This window comes from Nuphar pumila, chromosome 11 (assembly GCF_984573655.1).
Source record: "Nuphar pumila chromosome 11, dmNupPumi1.hap1.1, whole genome shotgun sequence".
NCBI lineage: Eukaryota > Viridiplantae > Streptophyta > Magnoliopsida > Nymphaeales > Nymphaeaceae > Nuphar > Nuphar pumila.
This window is the reverse complement of record NC_143259.1, coordinates 1,044,189-1,061,423: the sequence shown is the minus strand read 5'-3', so window position 1 is coordinate 1,061,423 and position 17,235 is coordinate 1,044,189. Positions and strand designations below refer to the sequence as shown.

The following is a 17,235-nucleotide window of genomic DNA, read 5'->3' as shown; positions in this document are numbered from 1 at the left end:
ATCTTTGAGAGATCTTGGGTTGTACAAAGCAATGTTGGCAGTATTCTTCGATACGATACTAACCTAAATCGGCTATTTTTTAATAAATTTTAAAAACACTTAAAAAAATTTTAAATATTATTTTAATGGTTTTAACATGTGTCTCGTTCTGATTGACACAAAATACTTTTTATATCTTCATAGCTTGCAGCCTTGATACATCCTTTGTAAGCCTCCTTTCCTGACATTTATAAACTTAGAAATCCAATCTTGTATCATATACAAATTCTATCCATCATGATAAAATATTGGGAGAATTTTTCTCACTAGTTTTTTGCTGATTTTTTTACCGAGAATGAGATTTGTGACATTGGGAACAATTTTTCTGTCGTTTGAATCATGGATTGGACGGTGAGGTAGATCTGCATTGGTCAAACGTGACGTGTGAAGATCTTAGCCAATTGGGTGTGGCCTAGCTAGATTTGAATCTAGAAGGATCCAAGGCATGTAGCTCATATATAAAGCTTGAACCATATTCACAGCCGCATAAAGGAGTTTGATGAACTTGTTCTTTCCCAGGATCCGGACCAACCACAATGAGGATCTGTTAGGATTTGGATCTGGATCCGATTAAGGGTTGTGCAATTCGGAACAGGATCCATACTCTGTGTTCATATTTCCTTTCCTCCCTGGTCATGCCTGTCTGGAAAGAGCCTTCCTCATTCCTTTATTCCCAATATAATGCAGTTTATTTAGTGGACACTTTTGGATAAATAGTGGGCATCTTAGTTGTCCTATGGCCCCGACTATATATACCTTGATCTTAGTTGTCTACTAATCTTGAATCTCACGGCACCAGTTGATGACTCTATACAAGATGTAGTAACTGACTCGGTGGGTCTCGAGTCAACGGTTAGCTTGGCCAACTCGGCCCAGTTCATGATGGCTCAGCTTGAGTTTCTCAATCTCTGAATACATGAACGAATCAAATCGGCTTAGTATCGCCCAACAAAGGGCTCTCCGATTTAGAGAACATTCCATTAAGGACTCGGACCTTGCAGCAAGGGATACCATACCCTTAATGGGTTTCAAATTCATAACGTCCTATCAACTTAGTAACGTTCGCGTCGCAACCAGATGAGTGGAAGCCTTGTGGTGGGCTACGTCAGACTTGATTAACATAGGCTCGTCCTTGCACAGACTCTGGTTAGATGTGCCAATTCAACTCCGAGTGTAGATAATGTATTTTTCTTGGATGCATTTATATACATCGAGATTTGAACCAAAGTCATTGTTGTTGCTTGCACATGCACTAACCAGGTGAGTTTTAGTTAAACGTTTCATATATATATATATATATATATATATATATATATATAAACTGTTTAATTAACGTTTCATATATATAACATAGGCTCACTTAGTTCACACGAGCTGCTCTTGCAAATGATCACAAACGAGTTTTGGACGAGCGAGCTGCAAGGTGCCAGACCTAGCTACGGTCGCATCATTTCATAATAAAGAAAAGTTATTGGGCCAAATCGAATATTTAGATTCCCTAGAAAGTAATTACTCTTAATTTCAAAGCTCTTGATAGTGGCGCTAATGTCAAAAAATGGTGGTTCACCAACCGAACATGAGGTCATTTGTGCGCATGACACGTGACATAGGTTGGACTCATGATGGTTTGATTTCTTACTTTCTACCTGCAACTCGGGGAAGCGAATCATATGACAGATTTACCCTTGATCTTCCTTTTTAATTTCTTGGCAAATTGAAATAACAGATGGATACTTTGGTCCTAAATTTTCTTGAGAGTGAGTGAACCTCGGCAACGGGACGAGGGCGAACACTGAGAAGTGCCCAAGGACAACATGTACCCTTGTTGTTTTCATAAATATCGATACTACCCTCCCACGCAAAGATGTGATGCTTGAGAAGGATAATTTTAGTTATTTCATAATATATCAAATTGTTTTATTTGTTAGTTTCGAAATATTAGTCAGGTCCGAGCCATTTGGATTACTACCTTTTGGTTTCCTTGTTTGGGAAACTTTAGTTTGCAATTTCCACCGGAGAAATGAGTGCATTTGGTGGACAAAGGGAAAAATGAAGATCGAACTTCTACTTAATCCGAATCCAATTAGTTGGATTTGGTAACCAAAGTCCGATCCAGATTCAGCATCAACTTTGCGTCCGAACCCAAGTCTGAATCCAAGAAAAACCAGACTTTGACTAAAGTCTGAACCTTAATACATGGAAATGTCGGATTTGAATTTGGTTTTGGCTGTTCCCTATCCAACTCTAAATCCAAATCCAGATCCAATTATGCCAGATGCAACCTGTTTACATACCTAAAGAACGTGCAATGTATGGACATGGGTCTAACCCTACATCCGTACTGACCACTAAGGAATTGAGAACATTTGGACTTAAAGTGGATTTTAGAAACCATGGATTTGGGAGGAGGGCAACTATTAAGCGTGTTGGTATACCCGATTTTAACTGAAAAAACTGAATCTGTTAGACCTGATCAGATCCAATTTTAATTGGACCCAGGAGTCAGGTCCAGTCCAAAACGTGTCGTCATTCATTTAGAAAGCAGACCAGTTCTAATATTTCGAATCCTAGCCAAGTAAAACCCGATTCATGTCAATTTGGGCTCGAGTCCAAATTTCCAAGTCCGAATGGGATTCACGCATTTGCGTGGGTAACATGGTCATTTTCCGTAGTTACTGGATCCGAACCTCGTTATGTATTCTTGGCGGTTTCACAACCCACCGTGTTTGCGTCCACCCGTTTCTCATCGCAGTGCTCTGCGATACTCAAGAATCCGTTTCTATTCATTTTTATTTTCTGTTTTTTAACAGATTTCTTATCGTCGTCTCCCTTGCTTTTCTTCTCTTCTCATCTGCTTCTCGTCCTGTTCTTTTTCCAGTTTTTTTTTTGTTTTTTCTCGTTTCCTCTTTTTGGAAGAGAAGAGTTTCGCATGCATGATCGTCTTGATGGGTTTCTGGAGCACCTTCTTCAGCGCCCTTGGCTTCGGAATCGGAATCCCGATCGGCCTGCTCGCTGGCTACTTCTTCTTCATCTACCGGAAGCCTACCGATGTCAAGGCAAGCTGTCTCTCGATTTCTTTCTCTCTTCTTCTGTCGCTTCCTCTCCTCCTTTCTTGCTTTACCGTCTGGATCGTTAGATGATCGAGTTATGCATTCTCATTAGTTTTATCTGCTCTTGTTTGATGTTTATTAGTAGTCTGGATCATTTTAGTGGTCCATTAACTCTGTTCTTTAATTAATGTTTAGTTTCTGACTCGGGAATGTCGATCTCATTCAACGGGATGAAGAACCAAACAACCCTTAACAGACCGAGTCTGCTAGTTGTGAGCGTTGTTCTTGCTCATCCGATGAATCGCAAATTGTTTGTTTGTATGTGGTGTGAAATACAACTAGTTTTTCGATAGAAAGGTAGTTCAGACTGATTGCTGATCAGCGATGAATACGACATCAAAAGGAACCCCTGTTTTGAAGCATCAGTCAGAGCATTCTGGATTGCGTGCAATATATATATATATATATATATATATATGTGTGTGTGTGTGTGTGTGTGTGTGTGGAAGAGGGGACTGTTCAATCACTGGAGAGTCAAAAATCTACAACCAATGACGAACAGACGGCTCCCCTTCTCCAATGCTTGAGCATGTCATTGATGGGACCTCATATATTTATTTTTTTTAATTTATTTAGTGAGAAATATGCTTTACACTAAGACTTTACGACATATAGGCATGTTTTTTTAAATGTGAAAAATCTACGACTCACAATGCATTTAAAACTTTACAATACAAAGTATTGTGCGCTGTTGATTTTTGCATTTTCAAAAGCACAGATAAACATCTAAAATTCATAATCCAAAACATGTTGCTCACTAAATGAATGAAAAAAATCCAATATGTAAAGTCTGATATATGAAAAACTTGATCGTTAGATAAGGAACACCGTAGATTATGGTCGGTTGTAGATTTTGGACTTTCTTTGGTATATATATATATATATATATATATATATATATATATATATATATATATATATATATATATATATATATATATATATATGAAGAATTGTTTCCTCCTAACCGTCTATAAGGTGTGGACAGTAGTGATTTTGGGTATTCCAAGCCATGTTTGATGAATCATACCCCCACCGATATATTCAACATGATCCATTTGTTAGGATTCAACTGCTGGATCGTGCTTTTTAATGAAAATTTGAGACTGTCCACACCCTCCTACCATTAGGAGGAACCAAGTATATATATATATATATATATATATATATATATATATAGAGAGAGAGAGAGAGAGAGAGAGAGAGAGAGAGAGATTGGATGATGTGCTCCCACTGTAAACCGTCGAATCAAATGATAGATGGTCAAAAAAGCCCTAGCATGAGATCCACATGGTTTGTTTAATAAAAAACACGGTTTGAATCATATCAATGGCAATGTGTGAGAAAGATTTTTAAGGGCGTAAAAATTCAACAACTGACAACGCACCAAAATTTCACCACATAAAAAATCACAATTTTGTTTGGAAAAAATGCAACTCAAGGTATGACTCCTAGCAAGCAAATTATGCTTAACACATCCATAAGGTTAGATTGAATCAAATAAATGTTCTTGACCCCAGGGCATATATATATATATATATATATATATATATATATATATATATATATATATATATATATATATATATATATATATATAAGTTGATTTTTATAGCATGATGCACCGTATGATTATACATGCATTGTTTGGATTATGAGCTTGCTGAACTGTACTCTATCTTATAGCATGTTCAACCAGTGCCACCTCAGCAAGGGCAAGATTAGGATGATGTCGTTCTATGAGAAAGAAATATAACATTGCACTTGGGACATGTGCAGCATTAAGACTTCGAAGGGTTTCCAGATTTCTTGATTAAAGTGTGGCAACTTTGTGCCTTTTAGGGAATTTAGCTACATAGTTGCTTGATTTTTGGTCTCCCATTTGTTCTTGTTGTGAATTCTGTACTACATCTGCTCATGCAATAGAAAGTTGGAATACCTTGGCTCAGTAAAACTCTAGGAGTTTTGGCCATATCTTGATGCCCTTTTAGGCTTTTTATGCTTTTAGCTCCCCGCTTCGAACCCAGTCCTTTTCCTCCCATCATGATGCTGGTACAATAGAAACATCCTATGATTTCATTTGTTGCCCACCATTGTGCCTATGGCCAGCTCATTTTAACTTTTAACGATTATTTTTTAATTCATAATAGGATATGACTTTACATTGTAGTGATTTGTTGTTGCACATATGTGAAAACTTTAAAATGACTAATTTTGAATGCATAATATGATATGACTTTACATTGTAGTGATTTGTTCTTGCACATAGGTGAAAACTCTTTGTTTCTTATTTTACGAGTTCTTGTTTCCTGTTTTTGTTGATTTACAGAGATGGGTGATTTAAGCAGTAGGCAGTGGGAAAGTTGTTGGCTAGTGTTAATTTTAATTTTAATTTCCATTTGAATCTGTCATTACAGGATCCATGTATTAGGCCCATTCATGAGTTGGACTTTGAGTTGATACAATCTCTTCTAACTTGGATTCCATTTTGGGTGAAGAATCCAGATTACGACCGAGTGAGTGTTTTTTTGAATTAACTATTCATTTGGCTTAATTGTGGATTTTCTTTTCCTGTCCATCTCTGTGGAATCATGTATTTATAAAGAATTTGAACCTTAGTGGTTACACCAAAAAACTAAACTTTTCAGTGTTTACATTGCTCAGATTTGATAATCCATTTGGCTCTTTACTATAGATGTAGGAACTTTTGCTTCTCCAGAGTAGCATTTATATAGGTAAAGAGTTGCATGGTTGACCATGTCTAAGTTACAAGCTCCTGTTGTTTTTTCTGCATTTGTAGGTTGATTGGTTAAACAGATTTATTCATGGTGTGTGGCCTTATTTGGACAAGGTGAGGTTTACCAAAGGAACTCTGAAATAAAAATTATTTGCCGAATTTGAGAAAGTATATTATGTGTTTTTCATGCAACTTTTGCAGGCAATATGCAATGCAATAAGGAGCACATTGAAACCAATACTTGACCAATATACTGGGAAGTTCTGTATCGAATCAATTGACTTTGAACAGCTTACTCTTGGAACACTTCCACCTACAATTCATGGTACGTGTGTCTACATGCCAATAGCTTCCATTTCTTGCCCAAGGCATATCCTTTATGGATCCACTTGCTAGCATAAGCTGTTCCTCTCTAAGTTAAGTTATAAATGGTAATCAAGCTGCCATTTAAGGGTGTTAGATAGAGGCGTATGACTTATGATGTCAAAATATGGTGGGAAAGTAGCAGAAGCAATTATAATGGGAGTCTAAGGGCTCTATGGATCCCACGTTTTTCAGCTTAACTTCAGCAGTAGTGAGACCTTTCATTCAGCTTACAGATGACAGTTTTGAGTTACATAGTTCTTTGGCATCCTTTGAGGAATGTCGAACTCTAGAGACAACTTGGAGCATCTGAAGATGGAATGCTGGAATGGAGCTTGAACCAACATTCGTAGTTGAATATGAGCAAAAAAACACTTTTATTTCTTGCATAATTCTATACAACACATTATTTCCAGATTTCCATGACAAGAGCATGTATATAGCATATAGACTACATGGGAAGAAATACTACAGCTAATTTATAAATGGATATAAAATTGAAAAGCAATCCTCTCGTTTTGGAGATGAAATGGAAAGAAAGCCAAATGGTCAATGCAAACATCATGATAAGACTATGAATGTTATTTTCTTGTGGATTAAGTCATATAGGACCCTTTTGATTGCAGATGTCTGCAAGGAAAACAACTTAGGAGGTCTAGGAGTCCGATCTTGGTTAGTGGGTTCTGTAGTTTGTGCTGTGACAAGCAGCTGACAAATCAACATTTACTGCTCACACCCAGATCATTTCTACTTTAAACTAGAACATTGCCTCTCTCCTTTTTATGGGCTCTAGCATTGGATTGATTACTATAAGGTCGAGTAAGCCAAATCATCTAATTCGAATAATGATCTCCAATCTTCACAGTTGCCAATCAGGAGTGCTACAATAGTGCCTTCAAAATAACAAATAACAATGACATGAGGAAAAATGTAGGGCGTTTTTGCTTTGGTCACAGGTGAGAAAATAAAAGCTTGAGAAAGTAGAAGCTGTGATTGTTGGTCACAATGTCAACCTTGTGACCAACTTTCACAGGATTCAAGGCAAAAACAATCACAATCACAACTTGTACTTTTTCATGTTCCACTAACCTTGTGATTGTGATTTACAATCACAGGGCATTGCAAACATGCCTATAGAGATGCAATCTGAGCGAAAACACACAGGGATGTTATAGTTAAAAGTTTAGAACTATACAATGCTAATATGGGGTTGAAACAGAGATCACCTTGTGAATGAGAGCAGAGTACACTAGAGATTTTTGGTAAAATAGTTTATAGTGGGTGACTGGGTGAGTATTAAGAGAAAAGAAAGAATCTTTTTTTTCTTTTTTACTTCAAAAGAGATAATTCTTTGATATCTCTCTCTCTCCATACTTTAGGATGCAAGCCACCAAACTACCATTGTAGAATGGGCAAATAACAAATTGCTAGTGAAATTAAAGGCAAAAGACCATGATGACCTTTACAACAAAACCTTTGGTTGATTGGGTTAATATAGATATAGCAAATATGTTAGTATAGTAAATAGTAATAACAGGAATTGGCCATGGTAGTGCGCATCTGCACTCCATGGTATCATGATTTATAGAACTGTTCTGAAATGAACTAAAAGGTCTATGTAAGTGGCAAAAATGATATAGAGAAGTATTTAATCATGACTTAATTAAATATGAAATGAATCTATATCCTATAGCTTTAGCTTATTGGTTTTCTAGTTCTTGACAAAGTAATGTGCCTTGCTGTTACAGGTGTATAATATTTTACTTCTTTGTTTTCTGATATATAGATGCCATATAATAAAAGCATGGCAATTGTTATGTCTGAATGCTTCCTGATTATGATCAGTTGGATTCCTAGAACTCATGGAAAAACACTATTTTTTGCACAAAACATTGTGACTTTGAAGGCCTAAAATATCAGCAATAATTTGCACATGACAGGTATTAAAGTGTATGACACAAATGAGAAGGTTTTAGTTTTTGAACCAGCAATTAGATGGGCAGGCAATCCCAACATATTTGTGGCATTGAAAGTACCATCTCTTAAAGTAACTGTGCAGGTTTGTGAACTGCCACATTTATTATTAAGAAAATGGGAAAATATCATTTAAACTTTGGAACAGAACAATTAAAAAGCACATTGCTAATCAGAACTTGTATTGTTAAAGTTGATAGACATGCAGATATTCATGGCACCACGCATTACACTAAAGCCTCTAGTGCCAACATTTCCATGCTTTGCATCCATAATTGTGACTTTAATGGAGAAGGTATGCTGACTCTTGGACCTTCACAGCATTTTATTTAGGAGTTCTATTTTTACATGATAGGAATTTGACAAATTCATTTCTTTTTTTTTCAGCCGCATATTGACTTTGGAGTTAAATTGTTGGGAGGAGATGTCATGGCTATCCCAGGTCTTTATCGATTTGTTCAGGTAAGAAAAGTCTGCTTAGGGATCAGTCAAAGTTGATATTTGGTGTAAATTTGTCTTGATGTGAAAGCTGGAAACATACAGGGCATGTTTGCTTTAGTCACAGGTAGGGATGAGCAATCACAGCTGAGAAAGTAGAAGCTATGATTGTTGTCACAAGGTCAATTTTGTGACCAACTTTCACAAGATTCAAGGCAAGAACAGTCACAGCTGGCAATCACAATCACAAGTACTTTCTCATGTTTCACTAACCTTGAGAAAGTGTTGTGTTTGTGATTTAGAATCACAAAAAAATCTAAGAATCACAGGACATTGCAAACATACTGATTATGTTAGTGATATTGTCTTTCTTACTCCTCATTTTGTTTAGTTTTTTCATGAATGCTCTTCATTTTATGTTTCACTTATCTCCATATTTTCAACTTCACATTCTGTTTTCAAAGTTTATCAGCTTTAGAATTTTCTTATTATTTGATATGGCTGTACTTGAGTCCTGAGTTTTATAGGATCAGTTGGGTGCTCAATTCTTCTTCTCTGAGGTCTATAATAGTTGCTCTAGGTTATTTGCTTTTGTTTATTCTTTCATATTAACTGCTATTTACAATTTTCTTTCATTATCATAATTCATTCTTATTCATTTCCTTTTTGCAAATTATTCACTTAGCATACCAGGGTTTCATTGATCAATTTCCATCAGATGTTTTAGGTCTATATAGTATTTGTCTTATTTTTTCATTATGAGGGGTAGTTATGTTTCTCTTTTGGGTCATAATCCTTTGTGCCTATGTTATATTCTTTACCAATAGCAGAAAAGAAAATTAAGGCCCTCAGTTTTCTTCTGTCCTTTCTTCTATCATTTTTTTTCTTCTCTCTATTGCTTTTGTAGTTTTTTTCCTTCCCTCACCCCATTTTCTTGTCCCTGACGTGTAACCCTAAATGCTTACGAGCAAATGGCTAATGTTTTCATGGCATGATAATTAATATGTTTGTTTTTGTGTGTCTGAGTTTAGATCCCTGGCAAATCAACCTAAAACCCTTTGTATACTTATCTGTGGTTCTCTGTAGAGTTATATGAAAATGCCCGGGTTCTTTTTTCCTGAAATTATGAGGTGCTTAAACTTCTCTTCATACTTGTAAACACATCTCTGAAGTTATCTTGTAACTTTCTATGGCACAGGAGATGATAAAAGATCAAATTGCAAGCCTTTATCTGTGGCCTAAAACCTTGGAAATACCAATCCTGGATAATTCTAGGTAAGTCTGCTAACTTGCCATGATTTTTGCATATAAATATGTTCACGAAGTACATTTGGATGAGATCCCTTCTTTTTTCTTTTTATTTAAAATTTTTCTCTTTTTTTCCTTTATGAGATGACCTTGCTCCTTTGTTGTTGGCATTATAATCTTTTCAAGTTCCCTCGTGATGTAAAACTGATTAAAGTAGAGGTTAGTATTACAAGAAAAAGTATTAGTAAAGAAAAAGTTTATATGTTTCTTTCTCCTTTTCTTTATAATCCTTGGCAATGTCTGGTACCTTTTATTTACCCTTTGCATGGAATTATCAAGCTAACTGCTTATATTCAAATGTAGTTCATGTGAAAACTCATCTTAGTGTCTGATTAATATTAACTCAAATCAAAATTATTAAGTCAATTGAAAAAAATTAAGTCTCCTTTTATTTGTAAACTCTATGTTCTTTCATTAAAGATGGTTTTGGTATTGCATGTTTTTTTTTATAGTGTGGCAGTAAAGAAACCTATAGGCATACTTCATGTGAAGGTTGTGAAGGCGGTAAACCTTCGTAAGATGGATATCTTGGGAAAGTCTGATCCTTATGTGAAGATGAGGTTGAGTGCAGAAAGGCTACCTGCAAAGAAAACCACAGTCAAGATGTGCAATTTGAACCCAGTGTGGAATGAACAATTTAGGCTTATTGTGAAAGATCTGAAGTCTCAAGTCCTTGAACTCCATGTCTATGACTGGGAAAAGGTTTTTATTCAACTCTTATCATTCTCATGTATCAATCTCATTGTGCATCATGTCTTTTGTCTTTCAAATGTTCTTATCCAGATTTCTTCAACATGTATTGTTTGGTGTTTTTACATTTGATGGGCATTTCACTTGAACCTATGATCTTTCCTTTTGGATCAGAAGTAACACCTTTAGCATCAGAATTATTCTAAATTGGTTGAAATATGTGTGTTATGTTCCTCATCATTCGTTTGCCAGTTTAAATTGTCCCAAGATGCCACTCTGATCTGTTCATTTAAGATTTTTCTGTTTAGATTTTGAATGATCACATTTTTCTTGTGTATTTCATGCCTATTAAAACTTTTTAAAATCACTTTCTCTAAGATTTTGTAGGTTGGCTTTCATGACAAATTGGGAATGCAAGTGGTTCCCTTAAGTGTGCTTGTTCCTCAGGAGAAAAAGGAAGTTACACTAGACCTGCTCAAGAGCATGAATCCCAACGACCCTCAAAATAAAAGAAACAGAGGACAGATCATGTTGGAGCTGATTTATGATCCCTTTAAAAATGACAATTACCAGCATTGTTCATCCATAGAAGGGGATGAAAACGAGAATGGTGCCGGAGGGGGTCTTACAAAAATGGGTTCGAAAGGGGGCTTGCTTTCAGTATGGGTCCAAGAAGCTGAGAATGTGGAAGGAAAACATCACTGTAACCCATATGCATTAGTCCTTTTCAGAGGTGAACAAAAGAAGACGAGGGTGAGCATTTCTTGCAACATTTTTAAGAGCTCTTTTAATGACAAACTGAATGTGCAGACTTCATTTCTTGTTTTTGTTTGGGAAGAGTTGTGTTCCTGGTCCATTAATTGATAACAAAGGTACCCTTGCAACGGTGAGTACTAAGGAATTGTTTTCATCAGTTTTCAACTGATCATAGGGCAACGTTCATTTTGGTGATATGTACATGTTTAAGTTTGCGTGGATGAGATGGTACTCTTCAGCTCTGAGTTTGGTATAGGGCAAGGAATGAGTAATCAAGTGAATCACTCTTATATTGGTATGAACTTGAATCTAAATTTATGACAAATATCACATAGTTAAGGTGTCAAGGGGCATGAAATAGGTTATCTTTTATGAAATATTCAATTGAGAAATTTTCAGCACTAACATCGGCAACAAGAAAAAAAACAAATTTCCAATCAAGACAAAACCAAGGGCCATCTTCATGGATTTTGTTAGGACATGCATATGCTGTGAAGTAAATCAAGTGGTGCTTAAACATAAAACCAACTTTGAATCTGCACGTGTGTGTGTGTGTGTATTAGTCTTTTGTTATTTAACTCATTATCTTTATGAACTTTGTATTTGGCCTCTGTAAATTTTTTTGAAAAACAGTTACTGTAGAACCAAATGTATACAAGTAATTTGATTATTGTTTTTGAAGCTGAAGTTCCCCTTCTATTCACCATCATTTTTCTGCAGCTTTGTGATGGATTTCAATCTTTAGCTGATCATGTGAGATTTTGATAAACATTCATTTGAAATAGGCTGTCTTTCAGAGTCGGTGCTGATGGTCTTGTGGTGCCTAGGCACTTATTTGCAGCTTAGCTCTGAGTTACTAGGGTTGCTTTAGGATGTCAAATATTTTGTATCCGAGGTTAGACAACTGATCATTCTTTATCCGTGCATTAGCTGATAAAGAAGAGCCGAGACCCAAACTGGAATGAGGAGTTCCAATTCATGTTGGAGGAGGCACCTATACATGACAAGATTCATATTGAAGTGATGAGCAAAAGGAAAGGTTTCAACCTTTACCCAAAGGTTGCGTCTGATCCTTAAGTTTGCCTTTTGCTTCTAATCATTCATCATGGTCATCTGAATGTGTGTCAATGCTGTACTGTGTATATTGCAGGTATCACTGGGTCATGTGGATATCAATCTAATTGATGTTGTGAACAATGGGCGCATTAATGAGAAATACCATCTTATCAATTCAAAGAATGGAATCATACACATCGAGATGCGGTGGAAGGTTATCGTAAGAGGAACTGAAGAATGAAAAGCATAGGACTTATTGCTCAGAAACACATCAATGGGACATTCTCAATTACTTTTGTAAATTTTTGTGACACCTAGAGGTATTGTTTTTGTATGTAGATTTATTGTTTTTTTTTTTTTTGAGAAAGGATGTATAGATCTATTGTGTTATACCAGGGAATAATATTTCTTGCCTTGGAAAAGGCATTGATTTTTTAGGGTAATATCTTGTATTTATGAACTTCAACGTGTAAATATATAGGCTTTGCAATACGTTGAGTTTCCATACAGAGTATGGAATTGTCGTGCTTTCTTATGCTTGAAGGAGGTGCAATTCTTGATCAAATGTGCTTTCATATTCTAACCAGCCTTTTCTTTTCCCATTATTTTCTTCAGATTTTTTAATTATGCAAAGACACGAGTGTTGAATGGGGCTAAAGACTACTATTTACTTGATACGAGTGCTCTCATGTTCCAGATAGAAAAGCTAACCTTTTACTTGTTACCTTTTAGATTTTCTAATTTTGCTTGAACATGTCTGAGGACTGGTAACCATAAATTGATTATTGGCTTGATCAAGTTGATGGAAAGGAGTTTAGCATGGAGACAGATTTGGCTGCATGGAACGAAATCATATTCGATGCTGCTGCCCCAAACCTGAATTCTCTGCAGATTAGGATTTGCAGGGAATTCAGAGAGGTGAAGGAACAGAAAACTGGAAATAGAGAGGGTAGTCATGTCTGCATTGCTGCAACCACAGCACGCTCAGCTCTTATAAGGGGTTCGAGTTTTGGCCGATGGATGACATCTCGTCATTCAATTTGGACATGATGTAGGAGTTTTATTTTTTCAGTGTATGTAAACTTTGAGAAAAATAAAATCGATCATTTGCCTTCTCAAAAATAAGTTGATGGAAAGGAGTTTAGCAGTTGATGCTGATGGCGTCCACTTGAGTTCCTTTGGATTGTTAATGTCCTCATTGTTGGTTATTTAAATCTCACATCATGATGCTGAGGGCATCCACTTGAGTTCCTTTGGATTCTTCAATGTCTTTAATTGTTGGTTATTTGAAACTCACACCACCTTTGGACCTACCTTTACTGACCATCTGAACTCAACCAATCAAGTGGTGTACAAATTGAACTTTATTCACAGATGGGAGGTTTTATAATTCTTCAAATTAATGTGTTTTGCGTCTTCTAGTTGATTGTTTCAAGAGATATGCGTTCCAAGTAAACCTTCATTCGGTAAGTTGTGTAGGTCAAATCTATGTCCAGAAAGTAGTGACGTTTTGTGCTATATCCATATATGGCCTATCCAAACTTTGTTGGTTTGGATAGAAGACCTGCTTAAGAAATGGAGCTCCTCATTGTTTCAAGATCATGAAGGCAGAAAATCACCTTGAACTTTTAGAGGTTATGAGGGTGCCCCCATAGCACCCTAGAATGAGAGTTTGAAGTAGAACTTGTTAATTTATGGGCGAACTGTTTTTTTTTCTTTTTATTCTATTATTGTTCTTGGATGGATACGGTAGCACCATCCAAGCATTGTGACTAGCCAATTGATTAACTATCTGTATTCCATGTACTAAATTTAGAGGGGAATTTTCTCTTAAGATAAGCATTTATTTCTTATTTATTATTGCTGATGGATATATTATAATATGAGGCACATAGCCTCGTATAACAAACACCACGGATAGCCAAAGCACTATGTAGCTGCGGCATTTTGGCTCAGTAAATGGAGTTGATCTTCCAGAGCTGGTTGTCCTGCCTGTTCCAGGTCCACAGCACACAAACGTTCCCATCCTTTATTCCACCATGCTTGATGTCACCCTGGAAGACGTCAAGGTTGATCTGGATATTATGAGCCATCCTTACGGTCTTGAATCCCTCTCCCATGTCCTCACTTTGTGACCACATCACTGACTCATCGTCGGACCCAGGCTCATAATTTGTCAGTAGGACCTACATAGAAAATGAAATTTACTATGAGAGATGTTTGTATATGAACATGGGACTATGGGTGCATCAGACGCATAGCTAAACAATCTCTTGTTAAAAATCACACACACAAGCTATATGATAAATCTAATACTTCTAATTCTTTTTCCACCCAATGAATACATTCAATAAACATATTGTGAAAAATGAAGAAAATATGATCAACATCATTCAGGAAATCATGAATTTTAATGGGGTTCCTGTGCTAACAAAATGAGTCTAATTAATTGGGTGAGGCTACCTGTTGGTATGGGCCTGGTGCGTGACGAAGTGCTTTTCCTGTGGCCTTGCTGACGAGACAGAAGGCAGGGTGGCCAACCGAGTCCCTCACACTCTCATCCTTGATCCATTGCTGCACGATCAGCGCACTCATTTGTCAGCATAACGTTGTGAATCAAACTAAATATGATGCATGCAATCACCAATAATCGGTACCCATAAGCTATATATATATATATATATATATATATATATATATATATATATATATATATATATATATATATATATTCAATTGATGTGAATTTGGCATCAAGCAGGACCAACCCCGCTTATGGTATCATGCAATGCAGACTCTGGCAGGATGCATGCATGAAATGAGTGCCATACGGGGCACCAACTAGGTTTATTGCCTTATTGCCAAACTGCACATACTTACACCAAAGTGTACGTAGATTAGTGGGATGGTGCTAATAAAAGTACCTGAGTGGGATCATTGGGGTCATAGTACACCATAACCACCCTGTTGTTCCTGACACCCAAGACATAGTCAGTGTTGCCCTTGCATGTCAGCTCCACAGTGCGGCCCTGAGGAAGCACTGCAGCCTGTCCAAGGTACACATCAGCCCCATGAAATGAATTGTGAGCCTTTGGAGCATGGGGTGGCATCAGTTGGAGCTAGTCTTGGCAGCCATCATAGTTCTCAACCTCATATGACTGAGAGTAGCCATAAGTTTCTCCCTCATGTTTGTGAGAGCAAGGATTATGTAACACCCCGATCTGGAACCTCAAGAGTTCGGCTGGTATTACTTCTCAGAGGGAAGAGTGCAAGGCTTACACAGAGAAAACGTGGCTAAAAAACTTTTTATTTTATTTCCATAATCAACGTTTTCTTACAATGTTCATCATTCATAACAGAAAAAAAAATTACAATTTATTCAATGACAAGGAAAAGAAATTATACCAACTGTTCTGCTGAAACTGTTCACATCTGACTGATACTAATGCCTGGAACCTACAGTTGTAATTAAACAAAAATAGGGGTGAGTCTACAACCCAGTAAGAAACAATTATAAGTAAATAAACAATCAATTTACAACTATAGTGGGCTCTAAGCCCCTAGTCTTAATTTAGTTCTCGATATACCACACATGTTTGTATATTTTAATTACCCTCATTATCATTCTCAAATATTCTCTCTCTCTCAATTATCACTAGGTTGGTTATACCGGTAATAGTCATTTATGGGCGTAATAACCCTATAGAACACCCCAATTCTATATGTTGGCCAGACAATGAACCATACACTCCCAGTGGTCCCCGGACCACTAGGCACTGCAGTGAACCACCACGGGGACCCCACCGGCAGCTAGCCGAGAGGTCAAGCTCTTAATCTCGGTATGGCTCATGCTACATCCTAAACATGATGGTTATCAACCATCTATGATCCTCTGGAGTCTTAAGCCAGTGTGAGTGAAATCCTAAGTCATAACTAAGTTCACACATTGAATAATATTCTCAACTTCAAAGTTCACTCATTCCCTCACGAGTGGTTTCATGACTAATCACAACAATCTCATTCTTAATCTCATGGTGACGTTAGGACTCACACCGCTCTCACTTAGCACGCAATGATATAGTATCTCTACATCATTAAATCACCGGCGACCCACTCTCCATGGTGGCTGCACTCTAGCCGCGAACCAGGTAGCCCTTGCCACAGGTCGCCACTTCCGGGATTTAAGGGGTACTGCATGCTAAACTCTAAATATTCATTCATACCACATGAATGAACTAAATGAGACTCTAATCTAAACTTAATCTCATCACAATGCATGATATTAATGATCAATTAGACATGCAATCACTATCGCTTTCTATCATGCATGACATATTACAACTAACACGCATATCATAATCAACATGTATTTAAATTAACTCATAATGTCAAACATGAAATTTATGCATGTCATGGTCTCACTCAAAGCTATCATGCTAATCACATAACATTTATAGCATTACGATAACAAACAACGTGAAAAAGGTTTGTTCACATCTAAGATTACTTATAATATCCTTTACATCAACTCTAGACACTGTGCTCTCTCCGAAATCGAGCCTCACCAAGCTCTAACAATGGGATCTGGTCATTAAAGCAACATATTTAGATTAATTCACGAAACCTCTTACCAAATTACCCTTCCCGAATCTTACTCAAAAAACCACAGTTTTTGCATTACTAGTTTGACTGAAATTCATAGACCAATGAATTCCCCTCTTTAATACGAATCCAACGCACCAAACCTCACTCGATTCTGAGTTC

At 36.7% G+C, this 17,235-nt stretch overlaps 1 protein-coding gene and 1 pseudogene across 1 annotated transcript; one reads left to right on the top strand and one right to left on the bottom strand.

The window, feature by feature from the left end:
- Positions 1 to 2,780: 2,780 nt before the first annotated feature.
- SYTC (Calcium-dependent lipid-binding (CaLB domain) family protein) lies at positions 2,781 to 12,945 on the top strand. Its single transcript, XM_089980760.1, has 12 exons — positions 2,781 to 3,095; positions 5,567 to 5,665; positions 5,950 to 6,000; positions 6,088 to 6,211; positions 8,190 to 8,308; positions 8,417 to 8,518; positions 8,611 to 8,685; positions 9,860 to 9,936; positions 10,422 to 10,671; positions 11,047 to 11,412; positions 12,346 to 12,474; positions 12,566 to 12,945. The coding sequence occupies exons 1-12, from the start codon at positions 2,973 to 2,975 to the stop codon at positions 12,710 to 12,712; spliced, it is 1,662 nt and encodes a 553-aa protein (XP_089836886.1). The 5' UTR covers positions 2,781 to 2,972; the 3' UTR covers positions 12,713 to 12,945.
- A 1,478-nt stretch (positions 12,946 to 14,423) lies between these two features.
- On the bottom strand, positions 14,424 to 15,581 carry LOC149821560 (ricin B-like lectin R40G3 pseudogene; annotated as a pseudogene).
- Between the last annotated feature and the right edge of the window lie 1,654 nt (positions 15,582 to 17,235).

Coding starts and splice junctions, on each gene's coding strand:
- SYTC (XM_089980760.1), top strand. CDS start 2,973: ATGATCGTCTTGATGGGTTTCTGGAGCACCTTCTTCAGCGCCCTTGGC. Junction 6,001..6,087: donor TGTGGCCTTATTTGGACAAG/GTGAGGTTTACC, acceptor CAACTTTTGCAG/GCAATATGCAATGCAATAAG. Junction 8,519..8,610: donor TTGTGACTTTAATGGAGAAG/GTATGCTGACTC, acceptor TTTTTTTTTCAG/CCGCATATTGACTTTGGAGT.